Raw genomic sequence first — 25,336 nt, forward strand, 5'->3', positions numbered from 1 at the left:
TAGTATCATAACTGAATCTGAATAATCAATTCTTTATTCACACATCGACGTATTGTCATTTATACGCGTTTTGTCTTTCTCTTTATAAATTCATATTAATTTCATACAACCTTTTCGCATGAATCAAAACTCTACATGAACTTCTTTTTATGTTTGTGAATACATTATTTCTCGTTTCTCACTAGAATGGACAAACATTCGTTTAGATATACATGTTATATTCGCAATTGCTACAGTCCACTCGATGACTACGCGAGAATGATTATATAACATTCAAATGAAGAAAAGTCGAAAATTAACATGTATCGACTTTTAGATAAAGAAAATTAGATTATAGGCTATTTAAAATATAATAATGTTGATACGAATCGTTTATGAATTACAATATATTTGTATCAATTTACAGAGTAAACCATTCAATTTCTACACACAAATGAACGTATATTAAGAAATACGTGCAAAGGAAATAAATAGACATTAAAACATTAAATATGTAGATTAAAAGATGAAATTATCGAGGTCATTTTAAAGTCATACATGTTCATCTATATAATCTTTTTTACAACTAATATTATTATATTTTATTTTACACAAAAAATACATTGTATACCATTTAAAAAAGCTCTAAATGACCTTGAAATATTCTTAATATATCTACTTATTTATTTGAAAAATATTTTAACATCTTTTGCAACTTCCTTTTATGGATAAAATTCAAAATGATAAAAATGGTTACTCTGTATAACAAATAAACAAATATGAAAGTATAACATTACTATTTTGTAATACTTTCTGTTTAATTTTAATATAAAATTCTACAAAATATATCTTGCTCACCTAATGAAATTTTTAGTGCAATATGGACAAATTTCCATCACATTTTTATATTGAACACTGTACATTATGTTACACTAAAAAGATGATCTATGAATAACGAAAAAACAACAAAATTGATCTAATGTGTAGAATTTTTGCAATCATTGAACTTTTCTAACATTTGGCAAAATTGATAGACTATGTTTCACTATAAATAGTAGAAGAGTAGAAAAATTTATTGCAATTACGTTAGTGGACATAATAGTGCGAATAAACGCTCCCTAAATTTTTTTTCTTTTTTGTTTGTTCATTTATATTTTGTAAGAACAATTTTTGCAAGAACAAGTGTAAACGCTCTTTGTACTTTTTCGATGGTACATCTGAATAAATTCAGATAGCCGTATACAAGCCGTAGCATTCTCTAAAAATTGGCATATAATTGAAATATACTTTTAAATATCTTGATGATATTAGACAGTTCAACATATACCTTATTGCTTGTATGAACAGCTTTTTCTAAATTATCTAAATTATGTTCAATTTTTAATGTTTTTCAATTTTTTTGACAATAGAATAATCCACTTAAAAATTCTTGCAAACTATTCTGTGCACAAATAGGGACAAAAAGAAAGAGAGATCACATGATTCAGGTCATAAATTTACCTCTTTATACCAAATGTCCCTTGCAATTGTTTCCACATTTTTTCAAATATTTATAATTATTTAAGAAAAAAAAACTTTTTCTTAAATAATTTTTCAAATGATTGAAAAATTGAGAATACTAATATAGAATATCAGTGTATACACGGGGAATTTCTCAACATACTTAATATATTTAATATTTACAAGATACACACGCACAATATCTCTGCGCTCTTCCCCGGAAAACAAAGTACATTTTTTTTTTTTTTGCTATTTTACAAAGTGAAAGCTCGCCCATATAATCTCGCATTGTAAATTTTTCTAGAAATATATTACGGGCTCATTCTTGAACGTTTCGATTTATCTGATGCAGCCTTTTTTATAGATGTCTCGTCTAAAACTGTAAAATAAGAAAAAAAAATTTTGGCGCGTGTTTATTAATATTTAATTATATTTATCAAGAAAGATAAGATGAATAGATTTTATCAATTAAATTTTTTTGAATTTTTAAAATTTTTTAAAAATTTTAACTATTTGAAAATATCATTTTTTTTCATTAATTTAAAAATAATTTACCACATAATTTAAAAATTTGAAAATTTTACTATATTTTCATACAATATTAAGATTTTATTAAAAAATTTAAAATATCTCTATAAATATTTATTGAAATAATAATTATTAAAAAGAAAATTTTATGAAATATTTAAAAATATATATTTAAAAATATATATAAAATTATTATAATTTAAAAAATAAATTCATTTCTATATATAACATATCATTTTATTATAAAAATAAAATTAAAATAAAAGCAATTTGTTTATTCATAAACATCCAATAAATATGTAAATACATAGAAATGTTCTTATATACATGTTTAATAAAAAAGTGAAATATTTGTTATTTCGTCTGTATAATAGATCTTTGGATTTAAAATGAACGAACTAATAATATGGTTCAACCATATTGGAATTGACTTACCTAAACGATGATCTTTTTCCGTAGTCGCATCGTTGCCGATCGACTCTTCGAAAGCTTTTGTTTTGATATCTAATCTTTGACTTTGGATATCCGGTATAGCAGCTAGCATCAAGTTTGTGGAATTTTTTAAACTATCGTAGGATTGCTCCAACTGTTTTACTTTTTCTCTAAGATCAATATTAGCTGTGAGAATTCCATTCACCTATAAAATTTATAATTAATTAGACATTAATTTTTAATGGAACTTATAATAACTTATATAAAAAATAATGAAATTATCTTTGAAAATATAATTTCTTAAATAAATTTATTATATATTTTCTTAAAAAATAATTAAAATTTCTAAAGGATTTTAAAAATATTTTGAAAAGTAATCACACAAAAAAAATTTATAAAAATTTATTTAAATTATTTTTAAGTAATAATCTTCTATAAATATTATGAGAATTATATTATTTGATTTCCTGTTTGAAGATAATCTTTCATTATCTTTCATAAGAATTATTAATAAATATAACCTTTAGAAATATTAAACAATTTTTTTCTATTTATATGGAACATATACATACTTCATCATTCAGTTTCATAACAGTAGTTAGTATTGTAGTTTTCACGCACTCTCTCTCCAACGATATCACTTTCATGCTAACATTCTGTGTAGTCTCCTGAAGCAATACCAACGTTTCCTGCAAAATATATCACATTATTTTATCAAGGAATGCATCATAACTTTCACTTATTATTTATTCTCAAATATTTACATGGTCTTTTTTCTGATCCTCCGCCACCCATTGTACCGATCTCGACAGCGTTTCATTTATGTTCATCAAATTATCAGATAAATGTACAATTGCCGCATTCAACTGATCAGTCTTTATTTTTGTCTCATTTGTAGTCAGTATCTGAGGTTTTTGTGTAATATTTGACAAATCTGTAATCGTATTCTGCAATAAAAAAGAAAAGAAATAATATTTAGAATTCTATTCTCTTGATATGTTACAATATTATTTGATAAATAATTTGCTTATAAACCTTGATACTGGTAATATTTTGTTGCATAGTGGTTTGAACATCTTGTACCCTAGCATTAGATTCTTTAAGAGTTTTTACTGTGGCACGCAGATCTTCTATTTGGCTTCCAAAAGACATCACACTACTAGAAAGGGCTTTTAAATCTGTTGGCACGTTAATTAATGTTGGATCAGCTTTAAACCATTCTTCTACTCGATGCAAATCGCGTTGAATAACTGCTAACTATAGATCAAATTTTAAAAAATAGAATACTGTTTATAACATGTATAACAGATAATATAATAGTTTTAAATGAGTTTTGAGTCAATTCATAAATTTTTGTTTAAGTTATCAATATAAATGTTATCTTAATTCATAATTATTTTAGAGAAAAATTAAGAATGAAAATATTTAATTATATTAATATATATATATATATATAATAGAAAAAATCATCAATGAATTTTATTTATTTTTTTTTTAATTCCAATAGAATATAATATTTTATATATTATAATATTTGAATATGTATAAAAATGTAATAAAAAACATAATATTCATTTTAATTTTACTTAAATTAAAGATAATTAATGAAATTGCTGATTTATAGATTTATGAATTGATACAATGGATAAAAAATATGCTTTTGTTAAAAAGCATATAAATTTACCTGCGTCGTAAAATTGTTGATTTGAAGCTTGAGATCTGATAAATGTGTGAAAATAGTGGTCTGATTGTTTTGAAGATCTCTCGACAGAGAGTGACATTTTTGCAGAGCGTCAGGAACACCTTCGCTACCAGCAATAACTGCAATGTAAATGATATTTTTTTTTTCTTTTTTTGTTCACAATAAATAAATAAATAATATAATAGAATAAAACATATATAAGCATATACAATAATTTCATAATTGTAATCTTATCGAATATTTCATTATAAACAGATATTGATAACAGATATTGATAAAATCGAATTGGAAAATATTTTGTAAAATTGATTAAGTTTTTGAGGATTAAAATAATCAATTTTATCGATTATTTGAAACATTATTGATTGATAATTTGTACATATAGCAAGTTTAACGATAAAACTTAAAAACAATTTAAAATTCTATTAAATTTTCATATTTTAATAACTTAATATTAACTCAATAACTGCAACAATTTAATATTAAGTTACTAATATTATCTTCTGATTTAATATTAATTTGAAAAATATTCCAAGAATTATAATAATTCATTCGACTGAAAAATAGTATCATATAATAGCATTCTCAATAATCAATTTTCTTAATTACATTGGAATTATCCTCAAAAACTCTACAGAACGTATACAAATAGCTCGAACGATTTCCATCCAGTAAATGACACCAAGTAATCCAATATTTGTCAATATATCGAACTGACAATCTTACTCCGTTACTAAACGTATTACTACACAACCATGATCACGTATTATAAGATTACCTATCGTCGTGCTACCAAGCTGATCTTATAAGCACGTACGAGTAACAAATTAAGGTAATTAAGGTAATCAGCTAAAAAAAAAAAAAAAAAAATTAAAAGCGATAAAAAAAAGCACAAAAGAAGAAGAGGAAGAAGAAGAAGAAGAAGAAGGAAATTACAAGGCGCGTTTCTATTCTGGAACTCGATTACGAACGAATCGATTTATGAAACATGTATAAATAAAACACGCTATGAGAAAAATAAAAAAAAAAAAAAGAGACATTTAAAAAAAATCGAAAAACATTATTGTGTCTCATTATTGATCTTAAATGGAAAGAATCTGATTCAATTCATCTCTTTCCATCCAAGAGAATTATTTCTCTTTTCTCTAAAAGTTTGTTTTCTCTTCGATCAATTCTCTTAAACACACTCTTAGATATTAAACATTAATTAAAGATTATTGAATTATAAGTAACTCAAAAAAGTTTGAATTAAAATCATTAATTATTAATTATTCAATTTTAAAGCAATTGATTGTAATCCTCAGTTGGTATCGTTGGTATCGTAGATTATCTGAATTATATCTATTTCGAATTGGTTTTATTTAATTTTGATTAAGATTTTAATTTAAATATAATAATATTACATTTTTTTATACGACATATTTAAATTTCATACAGATGGAATTCCATACATTTCTTCATTACATAAGATACAAAATGAAAATAAAAATGAAAGATTCCACATAAAATAATTTAATTCTTCTAATTCGCCGGTTAACTACAATCCATCAATACAAATTGAGGTTAATTTCTAGTCTATATTTCACATGATAAATTTATTATTGATAATATTTGCCGCGTATAAGATATATAGGATGTCTAATAGTACAATGAAGAAATCGAAAATAAATATTTAGAATATTATTCTTCCATATGAAACCTTAAAAATTTAAAATTTAAAAAATTTTACGTACTCGATACGAGTTACTTGGCAGAAGATTATTTTACGTGCCAAAATAAATAAAAAGTTTTTTTTTTTTTTTTAGAAAATCAAATTTGAAAATGTAAAAATATATATCTGACTAATTCTTCAAGGTATCGAGTATTATAAATTAATCGAATAATTTTATATTAACTTGACTTCAACAAAAACGAAGAAACTGAAACAAAAAATGTTATCTCAACTTATTTTTACACGTAAAAACTATTTACTCATAAATTAATTAAATTTACATATACTCGATAAATTTTCAAACTTGAAAACAAAGTTTCAAATAAAAAAGTTATGTTCCAAAATTATGCGTATTTTCGATTCTTAAATAAAATCACTCTTTTTCGAGCTATGATCAATGGGACACCCTGTATATTATAAATATCCTATATATATATTAAAAATATCCCATACTTAACACGCATCTAAAATTAGATTTAAATTTCGAAGTAATACTCGGGCGGTCGACTCTTCTGTAGCGGCGGTTTATTATTTTTTTTCAAAATTATTTTTCCTTTTTCAAGTATTACTCTATTTCGAAGTTAATCAATGATGTAATGGCATACAATTTTGACGGAGAAACTAGCACGAGTTAAAAAAAAAAAAAATGAAAGTCGGCAGCTCGCAGTCGCTCTCTATCAGTCAACCGTCCGAGGATTGAAGTGAAATGCATTTTTAGAAGGGTCTCTTCCATCAACGTTTCCTAAAAGTGCAATATACCTTGGTCCAGTTCGGTCCGTAGAGCAGTGAGTTGCTGACGAACGTCGATGAACAGCCAAATTAAACTAGCGGTTGCTAATACAGAGGCACAAGCCAAAAAGGCACTACAAGCTTTAAAAAATCCGGGGCAAGCTCGACTTCGCCTGCCTCTGCATTTGCGGCCATTTCTAGTCGATATATTCCAGTATTCCGATCGTTCATCGCTGCTATCTGATAGTAACTCCTAAAAAGTTTATGGATGATCAATGCCGACCTGTCCCCTCCAATCTTTTTCCACTGGCTGTTTAGTTTCTTAAGATATTTTCCTCGTCTTTTTAAGCTACTTCGAATGGCTTCGAATTTTTTTTCAATCCATTTTCGTATTTCTCTTTACGATTAATGGGTTACGTTATTCGAGAGGTGATTATAGAATTGTTTCATTGGTCTCTAATACATGAAATGTTTTTTTTTGCCTTGTACAGTTGAAATAGAAATATTTTCTCAGTGGATTAGCACGTTAAACGACAATATTGTGAATTTGCTTTAATATCACATTTGTGCATCACATCTATTGATCCATTGGATCTTGTAGCATTTACTTATTATCACGAGAAATTTTTTCAATATGATAAATTTACGTTAAATATGTAATATGTTGAAATATGATCGGTAAAAATATAAAATTAAACTAAAGTAAAATAAAGTAAAGATTTCAGCATGGTTTTATGATGTTTAACGTGTTAGATAAGAAGAGAAATATTTCTTTATTGAGCCAATAAATATTGTTTAAGTGGTGAGATATTGAAATAACGTTTGCGTAATTTTCTATCTATTGGAATCGTGATCGCTTTTAATAAATTTTTTTGTTATAACAAATATTTTTTTATAGATTTTTGAAAGTTAAAAAAAGAAAAAGTTGGAGAAAGAGAGAGATAGAGAGAGAGAGAGAGATAAAGAAGAACAATTAACAAGAAATAAAAACGAAACAATCAAATTATCAATTAGATTTATTAGATACATTATTATCTCTATCCATAAATTTTTCAATTAATTTAATTTAATTTTAACTTGATTCTCTACAAACCTCTTACTATTTCTTCACCCAATTCTGCTCACTCAACATTTCATATATCACAACCTTATTAAATTATACTTTCGTTTCGAGTGAAGAAAATGAAACAATTAATTCCATCAATAATACATGAAACAATGCATGAATGTACCTCTGTGTCTAAAAAAAATTCTTAAATTCCCCCAAGATATTTTATCAATTCTCGCCAACCATTTTTCCGATATGATAAATCCCTAAGAAATACGCGAGTCACAAGACACGCGCGTAAAATTCGAATTCTCATTTCGAAGAATACATTTCGCAAAGAAGTAATCAATCACATTACGTTAGAGTGATGGAAATTTTCTAAAGAATTTGTTATGTGTATTACTTAAAAAAAAAAAAAAAAAAAGAAAAAAAAAGGAAAGGAAAAAATAAAAAAACAACTTCTTCGTGGTCACGGTCAATCGATACGTACTTGAGAGCTACGTTTCCCGGAACTCCGGCGTGAGACAGTGTGCGGAGGCGCCAGGGCGTCGAGCTCCTTCCGTTTCTTCATCTTCTTCGTCGGTTGACGAAGCGGCACTGTCACCGCCACCGAGTCCATCTCAAGCAACACCGAGCCGCCTATCTTCGTTTCGTTTCAGGCGTGCCTGTCGCGTACAGGAACTCCCTTCTTTTCCTCTTTCTTTTCTTTTCTTTCCTTTTTTTCCCCCCTTTTCTTTCTCTCCGTCTCACTCTCACTCCCTCTCCCTCTTTATCAACCCCTGCACAATGCACTCGCGTCGATAATCATTCGCACCACAGGTTCATTTCCGTGCTCGAAATTCGGCCGCGTTTCCACTGTTTCGCCCGCCTGAACGCGACGATCTATGATTCACGGGCCCTCGATCACATCTTTCCGATTCTATCGTTCCCCCGTGAATAAAATATCTATTATACCGGTATATCGCGTGACTACTTCCTCTGAAAATCAATTGATTTGCACGTCAAAAGGTATATTCTTTTTTTTTTTTTTTTTTTTCTTTTCTTTTTATCGATGAAATATTTTATTCTTGACTTGGAGTTTACATAACGCGAATTTTAAAAAGTAGGAAATTTTTCAATTTTGGCAAGTATCGATTTAATCATCATTGGGTTATACGTGATATCGTAATAGTTTAGGTTGATCTTCATGTTATGACGTTCGATCATGGTCAAGCATCGTTGTATAATTATTCACTGTAAGTGAATATGCTCGTAATATGATTTAGAGATTAATATGATTTAGAGATATATTTTTTTTTTGTTTTTTCTTTGAAACGATATTTTTCAAAATTCGGAGGAATCGATTAAGGTTTAATTAATTAATATCGAAAATGCTATTAATGATCCATTTCAAATAATATAACACAAATCTATCTTAAATTGTTATTGTTTGTAAGTATTCACTTATGAGCTATGATACTAATTAAATAATACGTATAGTAATTTTATTTGCATTAATTATTTGCATGTGTTTATTAGAACCGAGAGGATTCTATAAGTTTTTAAGAGGATTCTACCAGTCTGAATGAAATGAAAAAATCATTCCAGGTCACTAGAGAAATGTCCCCATTCTTTGTTTGCCCTTCCACTATATTTCGTCAAAGTCTATCTGTACATCAATGTGTACAGACACTTGAAGATATAGAAACTATTTTTCCAATGATATTTAAGATTTCCAAGAATACTTATTTTAAAATTAAAAACTAAAAATCTTATATATATGTAAAATGAAATAATAAAAAATATAAATTGAAGAAATATAAAAATATAAAGAAACTCGAGATAACATTAAATAAATTTCGAAGCAATCATTCGAATGTTTAATATCTGAAAGATTTATATTTGCTTTTAATTTTCTAATTACAAGATATCCTTATTAAATTTTTCTGAATGTTCGAATATATTCCATATATTCTTCAAAAACTCTTCTATAATTCAACGAGTAGTTTCAACAAATTTTTGGAAAAATTTAATTTAAAAATATTTCCCACTTGTCGAAAAATCATCGAATTCGAGAAAGAAAGTGAAGTGAATCAAGCTTGTGAAATCTGGCAAATTTCTTCTGCACGCTCTTGTATCGCGACATCGATCGATCGATCCCGACAATACAACAGCGAGTTCTTGAGCGAAAGAGGTCGGGGGAACAAAAGCACGAGGAAGGCGACGGCAAACAAAACCTCACCTAGTTAAGAAAAATCAAGGGACTATAAGAAAGGAAAGAGAGAAAAAAAAAAAAAAGGAAAAGGGAAAAATGAAAAGAAATGGGGACAGAGCACGATAAAACGGTCACAATAATCGTAGCGATTTAAGTATATACGTATATTATAGTTGTTCAAGGCAGTCGACTCGTTTAGATAAGAGAACTCGAACAAAGCAATTAAACGCAAGTACACGTTGACAACTGTAATATCAGGAAAAAATGACATTAACTTCACAAATTTAAGTATTGCAATCGAGTGTGAATTTTATAATTCAAAGTGATATAAGATTAATCTGATTAATCTGTTTTAAATTTTCTGTTATTTTTTTTTTTTTGTAGATCATTCCATCATTTAAAAATAATCAATTGCAATTTATCGTTAGACTGGAGATGCTTATGTAAATTTACTTTTAAAAAAATAAAATCCAAATGGTGTCTCTTTGATGTCGATTAAAATTTATAACGAATATTTTGCTTTGAACAATCTTTTTCTTTCTTTTACTTTTACGTATTCATATATTTTCGTACCACGAGTATTCATTATTACTTTTTATTATACTTTTTATAATAATATACTTTTTTTATCTTATATCTTTCGCACATATTTCCACACATTATCCAAAAATGCATAAACATCCACAGTCTTACTCATCTATCAAACTAATTTCATCTTGCGACCACTATTGCTTTAACAATGCTATAATATATATATATCAACCTCTTCCAACTCCTCGACCCACGTCCGGCCTGCCGGAAGTCTTCCGCGAAACTTTAAAGGCGGAAAAAATTTACGATTTGCAATTCGATCGATCCCTGATATCTTCTCTTCGATCGAAGAATGACGCAACTGATAAACTTTACACTATAAATCGTTGAACTATTACGTCGTAATAATGGAATTACGAAATTCGCGATTGATCACCGTCACGGACAAGAAGAGAAATACGAAGGGAGTACGCGATGGAAAGAGAAGAAATGCGTTACGAAGCGAACTTCGCCGCAAAACGGCTCGTACTGGCAGACCTCTTATCATCCTCTGCCCGCCTTACCTGACAACGTTTGCAGGTAACACCCGTGCGAGTACACCGTCCATACGAATAAACATCGTTCACAACTATATATTTGTACGAGTATACGTTCACACAAGAGCGAATTGAGCACGCGTGATCACATATCCGAGGAGAACAATGCGGTGGATATGTGTTTGTCATTGGGTATTATACATATTTTATTGTTACGGAAGAGAAAGAGTTATCTCTTTTTTTTTTGTCTGCTCTTCTAATTCGATGCGTGGAGCACATCGGTGTGTTATGATCAATTCAATCTGTGATTCGTGTGTAATTTCGGCCAGCAATCAATTGTTTGAAATTATGATTTGATAAAAAAAAAAAAAATTGGAATATCTCATAAACAGTTTTCAATCGTTGATTCTTATCTATTTTGATTTTCATCATAGTTTTATTTTCAAAAACGTTTAAGAAATATATGATTATTATTTAATGATATTTTGATGTAATTATAAATCATGATTAAAAGTTATAATAAAAATAAGTTAGTCAGGTTATTAAATTTAAAAAGTTAATATATAGTAGTGAATATTTCATTATATAAAAATATATAAAAGTAAAAAAATATTATTTTATTCCGCTCGCTTTATTGCAAAGTATATAATGTTGCACGAAACATATATACAGATATTTGAATATTTAAACTATATGGTTTATAAGGAAGAACAATGAAGAAAGAATGATAAATAATAATCTGATTGAGTTTACATAGATACAATTATAAGAAATTCATTTCAAATCGTTTCAAATTCAAATCATTTTTCATGGGATAAATGGAATCAATTTTGCTAAAAAAAAAAAAAAGCATTCAATGATGCAGTAAGGGAAATTAAAGGGCAAATTAAAAAATTTATAAGATATATTTATAAGAAATATAAATTTAAAATTTATATAAAACATTTCAAAATCAAATGATTTTTTTAATAATTGAAAAGAGAAACGTTTCATGCAATTAATGAAAGAAAATCCATCTTTTAATTAATAGCTCTGTTTATATAGAAAATCAGTGATTTATTAAAATTAATTAAGCATATATTTATCGATTTAATACTTAAAACAGGATGGAAAATTGGAAGATTAATATTTTACGAGAGAGAAATTGTAAAAATATTTTCATTTTACATCTATTAACGAAATACTAATAATAATTATCACTTTTGACTCTAAGAATTAATTGTTCTTTATCAAGATACTATTTTAATAAACTTTTTATGACATTAAGATTAAAGCAAGATTCTTCTACTACAAAATACTTTAAGTTGGATAATAAAATAAATGAATGAAATATATGCACGCTAATATTTGAAATATTTTTGACCAGAAATTAACTTCTTTGAAATAAAGATTAGAGAGTAATAAATATTCGATAAAAATATTTTCAACTCTCTATCATATCACTTAAACGTTAATTATTTACTATATCTATAAATACTTTATATAGTTTTATTAATCTTGTCAAAAACAATGTATTTATAAATATTAATTCTTACATTTTTTTTTAATCAGAGTGAAAAAAATGTTGTTAATAGGATAGTAATTCTTTTTCTCTTGTAGAGAGAAATTTGTTAAAGAAATATTCATTAATACGGAATTAAAAAAAAAAAGAAGGAGAATATAAAATATAATAGGTAAAGAATATAAAAAAATCATAATAAAAAAAGATTAAAAAATAAACATAAAATATTGAAACGATAGATCAAATAGAAAAGAAAATATAAAAAATAGAATTTTGATATACTTGATTATAAGAAAAAGAAAAAATAAAATCTTTAGGATGGGGATGAAAAAATTCCAATAAAAAAATGTTTTAAAAACTTAATTCACAAAAACATTTATGGGAATAAATTTCGACGAAGAAAAATTCATAAAGAAAATAAAACTTTGAAAAAATGAAACTAAATGAAACTATTTGAACAAATCTGAAATCTTCGTATATAAATATTTCATGATATCTTATAATTTCAACAAAATTATATTGACGATTCTTTTTTAAAAAAGAAAAGTAAATTTTATTGAAACAGAAATTTTTTTACAAAAAAAAAAAAAAAGAATCTAAAAAAATGGAATAACTATTAAAAGCGATCAAAAATCAAAATAGGTGTATTTGCAATTTCACGAGAATGGCTTTATAAATTTCTAGCTTAGCGAAGGTCGAGCATATACGACCTCTTTGTAACATGCAATGAATGACAAAAACATCGTCATTATGGTACTCGTGATTAGCAACGATCAACACTGCGATCCAATAATCATTTCCGTTTCAAATTACATTTTCGTAAAAACATTACATTATAATACAAATGCAAAATCGAATCGAATATTTTTGCTTTTTATTTTATTCGCAATCTTCTTTCTTTATTCATCAAAAAAAAGTTCCATTTTTTGTAGTATTGCGCAATTTTTTCTAAATGTTACGACATCACATTTATAATAGAAATTTTCAATAAGAATTATCGATCGAAGATCGAAAATGAAAATTAATTTAAACAATTATTAAGCAAGAAACTCTTCTCATGGGAATCTTTCAAATCTTCTTTTTAATCTTCTTTAATTTCCTTGTTATTAATTGTTTTAAACAAGATCTTCTTTAGAAAGCTATTTAGAAATTTTTAGGAACATTTAATAAAAAATAATTCGTGCAATCGATATAATACAATAAATAATTTTTTAACTTTTTATATACTCTATTATAAAACACCAACATTATAAATTGTTCCAAGAATCGATTTAGAATCTGCAAATTTCTGTTTATTTTTAACGCTTATATCTTATCAATTCCAGGACCGTATCAAATGATTCATTACTTTGTTAAAGAAGATCTCCATGAAAATTTAAAAAAATAAAATAGCAACTTCTTATATTCGTAATTTATTATTCTAAATGGTTTTAAATGATTGTAGTATATAGTTATAATTATTCATTCATTGTTAATTTTATTGGCACGATTACTAATAATACAACGTTTGCTAATAATTCAACAGTCTATTTGCACTTCTAAATTTCATGGTCAATTAGTACAAAGCGTAGACGATCTTAATTATTTCGAGTGACGCAATAATTTGTGAAGTATCGAATTTCGATACAAAAAATTCGGATGTTTATCGATTTGAAATTGCATTTATTATTACAATTTATATAATATGGATTTATAAATATTTATAAATCTTTTTGTTTGAATTTAAATTTATATTTTTTTCTAAATTTTAAAGTAAAATTTTAATATTGGAAATGATATATTGATTTATTTTTATAATTATACAAACTTTTTTTGCAAGTAGTCATAAAAAAATACTGAATTTTTTTATCTTTTTATCTATAATTGAATCGAATTTTAGAGAAACAAAGTCGATGCATTATTCGAACCAATTAACAGCAAAAATATAATGAAACATAAAAATGTACTTATTGTAAATATACTTTTATATTTTTACAAAGAAATGATAATCGTTAATTGCATTATTTCATATTTCTAAATAAGTTAAAATTGGACGAAATGAAATAATTTAAAAGTATAATTAATAAAAATATAATTAATATTAATTGGTCCTATACATTTATTATACACGCTGTGATCAATTAGAATCGTAAGGTTACTTAAGCAAATTAACCCTGTCATATATACGCCCCTAAGGGATTGATACACGACTTTTTGTACGTCACTCTATTAGAGACACTTCTATGTGCTCGCCGGACAATTGGGAATCGATAGGAAAGGAATAAAACTTTGCACACCTGTCGACCATTGAATGTTTTAAACGGTAAAGATCACGGTAAAGACACTTGTGCATGCGGAACTTGACCTACGTCTCGTATAAATTATAGATTCTGATCGATTTCCGAATTACAAATTGCACAATAGAAAAATGACAAATTGTTCAACTCACACAATTCGTAACTTAATACACCGATACGATGAATTGTGAATTGAGCAAATAACAAATATTATTTGTCAAGCGGAATTATCAGAGAAAACAAACGATATAATACGAAGCAAAGAGCGTAGACAACGCCTCTGCTGCCATCGCGTACCACCCGCTCTGTGCGCAAAATATCGACTGACTGAGGGTTGGTACACGATCGTGCATAGTCTATCTGCTAGGGGTTCCTACGATAACAATTCAACAGTACATAGGGAATTTTGAATTGATACGGAAACGGAAGTGAAAAAAAAAAAAAAACAGAAAAGAAAAAATAAAAAAAAAGATGCGCACATTTTGTGATAACAGAGATGCTGCAAACGATAATGCAATCATTCACGAGATATCGATATATTGTTATCGTTAATACAAAATATTGAATTTCATGTCGTCTATTATTTAAATTTTTTCTTAAATTTTAAAGAAAAATAAAATGACGATGTAACCAAGAAAGAAAGAAAACGATATATGATAATAATAATAATGCTAATCAATATAGATAGATATTGACAAATCTTGGATTAATTGATTCATTAGATTGAATCAGAAAATATGTTTAATAATGATAACTTTCGATTAAAAAATAATTTCATTAAAAATAAATAAAATGGAATAAAAATATTTAAATTATTATTAATATTTTTGAGTTTCCATATTTATTGTTTTGTTATGAATTTACACTAATTTATAATTGTATAATAATCTAATAACAATTTACAAAATTGTTAAAACATGAAAATGAAAATAGATGTTCATATTTAAGATTATATAGGTATAATATTCTTGTACCTATATATTTTGAATTGATTACACATTATATATGTAATTTTGACATGTACCTAAATAAATATTTGATTGGCACAATTGTAATGTAAAATTGTAAATTAAAATCTTAAATTAAATTAACTTTTAAGATAATTATTAAGATTAAGAAATAGATAATTATGGATATGCAAGTTATTAAAATAAATAAAAATGAATATAACAAAATTCATAGATATGTGAAATAAATCATTTTTACTAATATTATTTTACAATTGCAAATTCAAATTCGTTTCAGTATTAGTTCCAGAATAAAAGCGGCATAAAGCAATTTTGACAATCATCAATCACATTTCAATATTAATATCATTTTGACAACATGATATAAATATTACATAATTGTGTAATTATAAATATATAAATAATAATAAATATTTACCTGATTTTATAGATATATCCATTTTTTTAATTTCTCCATATAAAATAACTGCTAACCAAGATAGTGCTATCAGCCAGAAGGTAATTAAAACACCTGCCATCCATAATGATATGATTCTCACATCAGACTTGCTACATCCACAAGAATCGGTCTGTTTCATTTTAACTGTGCCACTTAATCTATGTTTTCTATAACACAATATAAATTTTTTAAATAATTTAGATACTCTTAAATACTCTAAAATTCAAATTTAATTAAAATTTTAAATAATAATTTAAAAAATGCGCTCTTTTTCTTTTACCGTTTTATTTTTTTCTTCTTGGGTGTAAGATCCAAATCTGACACATCGGAATCAGTGTCTGACAGATCGAGTAGATTTATCGTTTCTTTGTTATTCGAATTATTCATTATGATGAAAGAATCATAGCACGGGTCATAAAGTTAAAAGACGGAATCGTATTGACGACCAGTTTGATAACATAACCTCTTTAATTGAAATGTCAGTCATTAAAAGATCTATTTTTATTAGTGATCTACTAATATTTATTCTAATTATTTCAACTATATATTACGTAACAAAATTTAAAATTAATCATGATTCTCACATATTATTGCTTTGGTATAGCTACGATTGAAAGATTCATCCCTTTATATCTTCTATAACCTAACCTGTACTCGTGCATTCTTACATAGCATGTTCTTTTCGTATATTCTGACATCTGACGGAAAAATGAATAGATAGAGAAAAATACATTTGATGTGAACTAAAATAATTAAATTTATTCTATGAGATTAATTCTATTTTGTGAATATTTTGTGAACGATCCGTCATCTTGACAGAATTCGTGAATATTTATTAATTTAATTTTATCTTATGAACGATGTAATGTATATATATATATAAATATGTACATATAGATATAAACAATAATTAAATAAGTAAATGGTAAATATAATTATTAATTGTTATTTTAAAATAATCAACAATGATTGATCAATTTTAAAAAAATAGAATTGAATTTCTATATATTATTCTATATATCTTATTATTAAATTCTATATATTCTTGCAATTATTATAATAAATTATATCTTTGTTTAATTTGCATATTTTTTATATATTTTATAATATTTACATATATAAAATTAATTAAAAATTATAATTTTTATTATAATTACATTCGTTTTTAACAAAAAAAATGTTTATTTTAAATATTTCACTTCAGTGCTGTTTTTAATTAATTTTAAATTTTCAATTGTTGCACTAATTTTCAATTAGTCAAAAGCCCTAAAAATTTATAAATATATTATATATTATAAATTTTATCTTAAATAAAAATGATAAATATATTACAATAAAATTATCTTCATTTTAAATAAAACGAAATGAATTTAAAATAATTTATAACCTTATGCTGGTGGAGAAACAATCTTAAGCTGTATTTCCTTTTTTTTCATTTTTTTTTTTTTAAATACCCTTTCATTTATTAAACGTTTCAGGTTCGAAAAGTTCGTTGAAAGAATAGTCCTTCTAATGCATTAATTAACTTGCATAGCACGTTACAACGCTTTCCATTGAAGACAGCATCGCATCCGGTAGAAGTTCGGTCAAAAACAATCTACGTGGATCGCATATGACTTCGCTGCAAATTTATCAAAATTTATCGTTATCAAAATTAATCGTTAAATCAATTCACTACAATATCTAATGGATTCAATAAATAAATCCGAGTTTTTTTTACCTGTTTAATTCTAAAAAAAAAATATTTAATTAATAGGTCAATAAAATGTGTTACATTTTTATTTAATTCTCCAAAATAATTAAATAAATTTGATTACAATTTTTTTTAAATATGTATGATTGAATTTTTAATAATTTTTTTATATACTTTTAAATGTTTTTTTCTAAGAATTTTGTCCTGTGAAATTCGTTAAATGATTATTCATGAAATTAGAAATGTAGAGATTCATTGATTTTTTTGACAGTTGAAGATTGCGTTGGTGTCTAAGCGTTCGGTTGGCTGGATGTGACACAGCCGAATTTTAAAATCGCATCAGCTATGCCGACATCTTGCCTTCGAGGCGCCCAGTTAAAATCGTGATAATATTCTTCTTATAAAAAATAATTAATATAAATGAAACATTCAATTACAATACACTTTAATAATTAAGAAATTTAATCAGAATGCAATCTCTTGTTTCTTTAGAAATTTTGTTAACATTTCAGTACATTATCATTAATCAATTTTTAATATACTTCTATCATATTTTATAAAAAATTATAAAAAATATTAAAATGAATAATTATTTATTATTATATTAAATTATTAGTCTTACTTTTAATTGTATTTAAATATATTATTGTTGACGACGATTAACTATTTTAAATTATAAATAATTCAATTAAAAAACTAATATTCTTAAATATAGAATACTTTCTTCAATTTCCTATCATAATGTTGACAAATTGTAATCGTTCCTTCTAAAAAAATTTCAAAAATCAAGCCCAATATCAAGGTAAGAAATCAAAACTTACCAAAATTACTCATAAATATATCTTTTCAAATCTTTACTATAATCTACAAATCTCTTCTAAAAAAAAAAAATCAAATATCAAAATAAAACTAAAAGAAAAAAAATAAAAAAACTTGTTAAAAAACAATCTCACCTTAACGAAGTAAAAGAAATAACTTTCAAATAAATCAAAACATTTTTCATCGAAGTTTAATATTCGGATCCTCCAAGAAGATTTTAAAAGTGGCACAAATGGTACAATTGTGAATAAAATTGCTGAAATAAAATTTTAATTAGTAATCGATTAAATGAACTATCGATTGAATTTATTTATCTGAACGTGAATTCCTCTTACTTGGATCAAAAATCATAGCGGAGAGTATCAATGAACTGATTACGTGAATACACCAGTTACACGAATTGGTTGGTTCCCAGACAAGTTTAGATAAATGGAGTTCCTACTGTACAGTAAATCGACGCGTGATTCAAAAGAGACACCTGCATGAGACTGGAGGCACGCCAAATAACTGATAGCGTGGGCGTCGTGACTTCGAAGACGACGTCGAATGATCTAACGTTCGAGAGGGGATGAAGTTTCCCTGTACTTCTTACTCCATTGGTCGGGAACCGATTCTACGATTCGTGTATTCCTTCTCTCCGTCTCCTGTTCTTCCCGATCGTTCTATTGCCGGTATTAACGAGTTACCACCTTCCGGTCGGCCAGGCGTTAACGAAGATCTTTTCAACAGACACAGCTGCGAATTTTTGCATCGATTGTTTGTTCTTTCCTCGTTCGATGAGCCTTGATTTAGATAGGAAATCTTCTTACCAAAATGATACAGAAGCAAATCTTAAGGCACAAGAATTTCGACCTCTTATTTCGTGCTATTGTCACGTTTATTATTTGTCTCGAAAGATTTATTTCTTTAAAAATTTCATAATTTTAATTTATACAACTCTCATTTTTCTTTATTATAGAATTTTACGTAAGTGTATATTACTTATTAGAAAATAGTTAGAAAGATTTCTTTTAAATTTTGTAATTTTTATTTGCATCCCGTATATAAGTTATTATCATATTATATTGTAAAAAATATGTATCGATTCAGATCGAAAAACGAGGGAACTGAAAAGGGATACACGATACTTTTAATATAATAATTTATTAATTCGCTTCAAAATTGTATACTTTGTCAAACATTTATGTTATGTTATATATATATATATCTTATTTTCGAATAAAATTAACTAATAATTATTATAGGTTTCTTATTCTATATTTATTTCCGATTAAATAATAAAATTAAGGTTAAAATTATCGAGATATTGAGATTGTTAGTAAATATTGATTTGAAAAAAGAACATTATTGATAATTGACAATAGATAATAATAAACAAAACTAAACGCATCAATAAACGCAATTTTTCAAAATCTCTTTATCAAAATCAAAATTTCTCCATCTCGATCAATCAATCAAAGAAATGTTTTTACATCTTAAAAACTTACTGATTGAAATTAATACTAATAATAATTAATTAAAACAGTTGGCAAACAACATTGAAACTTAATAATTACCGATAAATGCTAATAATTTTCAAACAATTCAAAAATCCTTGAACAAAAGCAATATTTACTTACTATTAAATTAAGCATTATTCCTCTACAATGAACAATGCCCTTCCATCCAAGAATTGCGATAAAAATTGCAACAGACTCGCGTAACCAACCGGAAGCGCGTTCGAAAAACGGGCGCGGATGCCTTTAAAAAGGATGAAAATATAGTGTTCACAACTATAGAAAGCATTCGATGGGTTGGAAACGTTCGAAGCGGATCGCGAGCGGAGGATCTTCGCCCCGGGTCTTCGTGACTTCCGGTTCTGGACGACGCGCGTGTGCCAGCGGCGATGACCGGATATGGCGAAGAACCGACTGACCAAATCGTTCGTTCGGCGAGTCCACCGCTTCGTCTACAACGAGCTTTTCATGCGAATCACGCGTTCCCCTGTACCAAATACCAAGCTCGTATCGGTGACATCATACTCTTGCGTTGTATACCTGCGTGCACAGGTGAACGTGTGCTCGAGTATACAGTTGGATGAGACGATGTCTTTGCTCATAACACGAATCAATTTTCGTTCTTACTTTTTCTTAATTTTAATGATGATCAGGAAAGGCGTTCAATCCGTATGATAAAAAAATATTATGATATTATGTTATTCCTTGATTTTTTTTCTTATTACGATTAATTTATTGTTTTTGCGTATTTTTACTCGTTTTCGTTTTTTTTTTTTTTTTTTTCACAGAAGAAAGCATTCGTTGTGATTGTAAATTGATAGATAAATCTTTTTGTTTATCGCCTCATTTGTTTATCTTCCCAAGTTTTTTATACCTTTATGGATACAAACACGCGTTATGATTATATGTAATTATATTTACACGTATCATTTATATATCCATATTTATATGCTTATTTGTTATTGTATAAATATTGTGTACGTATAATTATAATTTTTTTTTTTTTAACGTTTCTTTTTATCTATATATGATTTAGATTTAATTGATAGATTTTTTTTTTCCTTTTAAAACAATTAGATCTTTTTGTTTTTAAAATTTACAGTAATAGTTTTTGTTATAATAATGTATCAGGTTTTCATACAATTTATAAAAAATTTTGATGATTTAAAAAAAATTGTTATGATTTTAAAGTAAACAAGATATAGAGGTATAAATACTTGTTGTACGAGAAAAAAATAAGAATCGGTATAACTTCGTAAAAAACATTGTTATTTTTATTTTGATGAACTCTCAATCTGGAAGAAAATGAGTATAAAAATAAAATATTTAACACGATAACATGATAAAACGAAGAACGATAAAAGATTGATAATAATGCATAAAAATAAAAATTGTAAACATTAATTATCAATATTACGGAATTCAATAATCCACAATGAAATTAAAGCGATAAATCTAAACGAACCTTCCATTTCTTTAATTTACCAAACGATGACAGTAATAGCAATAAAAAGAAAGTAAAGAAAAATTAAACAATATTCAACACGATTAATGGAGAATCAAAATAGAGATTTCAAGTATCTTAATTTTTAATTTTAACGGAAAATTATAAAAAAAAAAAGCTAAGTTTCGAAATTCGAGGAAGAAAGAAAGAAAAATCCAAAGAAATATTCGCGGAGAAAGTCATGGTAGGGTTCGGTGATTCTCGATGGCCCATCGAGAATTTCTTTCTGTTCCTCTGTCGTCATAATATTCATGTGACAAAGTTCGAAGTGTATAGAGGAGAAAAAAAAAAAACCGAGAGAAGAATAGTTAATCGGTAAACAAATCACGTACTTGTGGATGCATATATAAGACCATAGAACGTTGTGTACTTACACGACGAGCGAAAGGAACGCACGAATGCTGCGTATATGTCCATACCTTCCATCCGGTTCTGGATATTCGGATGTTTAATTTTGTCTTATTAGAAAAATGGATTGGTAAATATACATTTGTACATTTACCAATGGAAAAGGAAATGATTTACGTTAAATAGTTTATATTTATTTTAAAGAAACGAATTGTGCATTGTTTAGGTTTGGAAGATTGAAGTGGAATAAGATATATTCATTTCGAATTACAATGAAACAATTCATTCGTTATTTAATATAATGACAATTGGATTTTACGAGATTTCGAGTAAAATGTAAAATTGCACGTTTCTCTTTTCAATTTTTTGCAAACACAATTTCAATATTAAGAGGTATTTTGTTACGTTAATAAGTAAATAATTGTCATATTAAAATTGATTGTAATATTACATTATTATAATTGATTGATCTTCAATTCTTCAGTTTCAATATCTTAATAGTCACCCTTTCGATAGACGAAGAAAGAAGCGAAAGGCATAAGGAAGGAAGTAGGCCGTGCAAATGAGGTAGCCTGCCGAGGTGCTCTGGAACTAAAAAATCCCAGTCGGTTGCTAATTGAAGAACAAACAGACTTAGTTCAACACAGAATTCTGCGTGAAAAATCGCGACGACAATGAAATTTGGTTTGGCGACGTCATTTACAATACAGGATATTTGCATATCTTTCACTTTACAAAACAAAAATAGGTCACGGTTCATTCAAGAATATAAAAATATTCTTCCAATTTTTATATTTTTTTTTCCTCATTTTTTAAAAATGAAAAACAAAAATAAATATTAAAATATTAATTAATTTATCAAGAGTGACAAATGAATCTCTAATATTAATACATACGGTTAGTCATTCAAATTAAGTCAATTTGTATTCAATTTTGGAAGATCTTTAAATTTTTTTTTACGAGATATATATAAATATAAATGAAACATATAAATTATATTAGTGTAATTTATCATACGTATATGGATCATTAACAATAACAATTAACCTTATTAACCCTACTTGAGAAGAATAAGATAATTAGTTTCAGTTGGCAACTTTTCCAACTAACCGTTTTACAACCGATTCATAATTAACGGTACTTTAATTTGCAAGCTCCCGATACAATTATCACCGTTATCGTTAAGTTTATTAAAACCATCTTACTTACTATCTTACCAACGCGAAACAAGAATCACTAATATTATTCTTAAAGTAATCAAACAATCCTCCGCACAAATATCAGTTCTAGATACTAAAAACCATTGTCTATTACGTAATTTGAAATCTCAATAATCTTTCAAAATAAGTGAAATAATAATCGATGAATTTATAAAAAAAAAATAATTAATTTGATCAATTTCTAATAATCGATCAATTCATTCCTCAAGAGTTCCTTAATTTTTAAAATCTTAAATTTTAAATCAAAGTAAAAATAAAAAAATCAATAAATAAATTAAAATTAAAAATTAAATCTTACCTCCAATTTTTTTTCAATTAAGTTTTACCTCCATTCCTCGCTAATAATCCCAATAAGCTTTATAATTTTTTCACTTTATATAAAAAAAATTCATTTAATAATGATCACCTGGTTTTAAAAAAAATCTTCAATCACAATTGTTTTCAATTCACCGATATTCGTGAAAACTGTTATCGGTTAACTTCCGCGTAAAATCGATCGATAAACGAGCCAAACCGACAATTTCCATTAAGATAACCGCGATCCGCAAGCGTGACGCAGCGAATGAAGGAAAAAAAAAAAAAAAAAAAAAAAAAATATTGTTTCGACCGGTTTCAAAACAGATTTTTTTATCTGAATAGTATATCGTGCTCTTTTCCTTATTGTGCAACTATAATTGATAATTATTTTTCTTCTTTTCTTCTTTTGTTATCCCTTTTTCCCTTCTCTTTTCTTCTTTTTTTCAAACCTGACGTCTCTAACGATCTATCACTAAATACAACCAGGTATCCCACATTATGATAAATCAACGTATCTTAGTTGTGATTATCAGACCGTTTTCACGGTTCGTGGCTCGCGAGTCGAATACCACGACCCGTTTGCAGATCAGTGTCGCCTCGACCAGGAAATCGGTCTCGTCTTACAGGATGCCAGTGCGTCAATATTGACACGTTTCTTACGAAACCGTATAAGAAAAAATGAAAATTGAAAAGAAAAAGGAGGAAATTGAAAATTTAATAAATTTTTGCAAAAATCAAGATCTAGAAAAAGTTCAAGGTCATTCTTCAACATTTAATAATAATATTACAGTGAGATTTATTAAAATAATAATGGAAAGTTTGCTTTATTTTTTATTAAATATAAAATTTATAATTATAATATATAATAAATTATAAATTTATTAAATATAAGATAATAAAATTTTTCATGGATTAAATTATAAGTAAGAATAAAATAGAATTATTGAAATAATTTTTAATTAAATGCAAAGAATTCGTCACAGTAATAGATTATTGAACGTTATTACTTAATGAATACTTAATGAATAATTAAAATTTATATATATTATGCTTTTTATAATGTAAATGTATAATGTATAAATGTAATTTAAATATTTGAAAATTTTTAAATTTAAAAATTCGAATATATTTATAAATTTAAAAACTTGAAATATTTAAATATTTTTAAATTTTTTTTAAATATTTGAAAATTTTTTTTATTGTTTTAAAATTGAAATTTTTTTAATATTTGAAAATATTTGGATTAAAAAATTACAAATTTTTAACATTTCAATATTTTTTAATTATATAATTTAATAATCTGTAACTTTTAAAATTTAACATTTTTTGAATTTAAAAATTATTTAAAAATTGAATTAAAAAAATTGTTAAATAAAATATTGTAATGTACTATTCAAAATAATAGAATTCACTTGGTTGCATATGTAATCAATGATCACGAAAACAGGAAATTGATACGATTAATCAATGTACAATGGTAACAATGAATGATGAATTCTATAATATATATTATATCTAACAACTATGAAAAATTTCCAATTATTAAAGCAAATTCTATTATTAATCTATAGACATAATAATTTGATATTTTATTTCATGTTTTTAAATTATTAATTTTGAGATACCATCAAATTAAAAGAAAAAGAAATTAAAAAAGGAATAAACAAGAAAATTCAAATATCAACACTTTTATTCTTCATTCGTGTAAAACTTCATTTGTTTGCTAAGAAACATTAAATAACAATAGCATTACCCGTATATAAAATTACAACGTGAACATTAAAAAGAAGTAAGAATTATGTAGATAATTAAGCACATACTCAAAAAAAACAAATAAATACATATATGAATGACAACAAAATCCTTGCGATATTTAGTGATCGTC

General features: G+C 26.1%; 2 protein-coding genes and 2 long non-coding RNA genes across 8 annotated transcripts; all 4 read right to left on the reverse strand.

Moving 5' to 3' along the window:
- Positions 1-12: 12 nt before the first annotated feature.
- On the reverse strand, positions 13-14,992 carry LOC100863018 (EF-hand calcium-binding domain-containing protein 14). Of its 3 annotated transcripts, none has more exons than XM_086905791.1 (9): positions 14,820-14,992; positions 8,120-8,607; positions 6,612-6,834; positions 4,124-4,260; positions 3,475-3,696; positions 3,204-3,386; positions 3,012-3,128; positions 2,443-2,644; positions 13-1,858 (listed from the first exon to the last, which is right to left on the reverse strand). In XM_086905791.1, the coding sequence occupies exons 2-9, from the start codon at positions 8,246-8,248 to the stop codon at positions 1,791-1,793; spliced, it is 1,281 nt and encodes a 426-aa protein (XP_086761917.1). In that variant the 5' UTR covers positions 8,249-8,607; positions 14,820-14,992; the 3' UTR covers positions 13-1,790. The 3 variants fall into 3 exon arrangements, with proteins under 3 accessions (XP_086761917.1, XP_086761918.1, XP_003693281.1); XM_086905792.1 differs by having other exon boundaries at positions 14,740-14,992; XM_003693233.4 differs by lacking the exon at positions 14,820-14,992 and adding an exon at positions 10,587-10,910.
- LOC116414288 (uncharacterized) lies at positions 8,643-17,246 on the reverse strand. Of its 3 annotated transcripts, none has more exons than XM_086905794.1 (4): positions 16,659-16,817; positions 16,355-16,539; positions 16,054-16,241; positions 15,474-15,691 (listed from the first exon to the last, which is right to left on the reverse strand). In XM_086905794.1, the coding sequence occupies exons 2-4, from the start codon at positions 16,459-16,461 to the stop codon at positions 15,660-15,662; spliced, it is 327 nt and encodes a 108-aa protein (XP_086761920.1). In that variant the 5' UTR covers positions 16,462-16,539; positions 16,659-16,817; the 3' UTR covers positions 15,474-15,659. The 3 variants fall into 3 exon arrangements, with proteins under 3 accessions (XP_031772103.2, XP_086761920.1, XP_086761921.1); XM_086905795.1 differs by having other exon boundaries at positions 15,474-15,872; XM_031916243.2 differs by lacking the exon at positions 15,474-15,691 and adding an exon at positions 8,643-8,862 and having other exon boundaries at positions 16,355-17,246.
- Positions 17,247-18,200: 954 nt separating this feature from the next.
- On the reverse strand, positions 18,201-19,098 carry LOC147657870 (uncharacterized). Its single transcript, XR_015291446.1, has 3 exons — positions 18,922-19,098; positions 18,721-18,842; positions 18,201-18,644 (listed from the first exon to the last, which is right to left on the reverse strand). It is a non-coding gene; the product is annotated as an uncharacterized LOC147657870 (long non-coding RNA).
- Positions 19,099-22,106: 3,008 nt separating this feature from the next.
- LOC147657871 (uncharacterized) lies at positions 22,107-24,045 on the reverse strand. Its single transcript, XR_015291450.1, has 2 exons — positions 23,453-24,045; positions 22,107-22,525 (listed from the first exon to the last, which is right to left on the reverse strand). It is a non-coding gene; the product is annotated as an uncharacterized LOC147657871 (long non-coding RNA).
- Between the last annotated feature and the right edge of the window lie 1,291 nt (positions 24,046-25,336).

This window comes from Apis florea, unplaced genomic scaffold, assembly GCF_048593485.1.
Source record: "Apis florea isolate Af1SG1 unplaced genomic scaffold, ASM4859348v1 contig_2492_pilon, whole genome shotgun sequence".
In the NCBI taxonomy this organism is placed as follows: domain Eukaryota; kingdom Metazoa; phylum Arthropoda; class Insecta; order Hymenoptera; family Apidae; genus Apis; species Apis florea.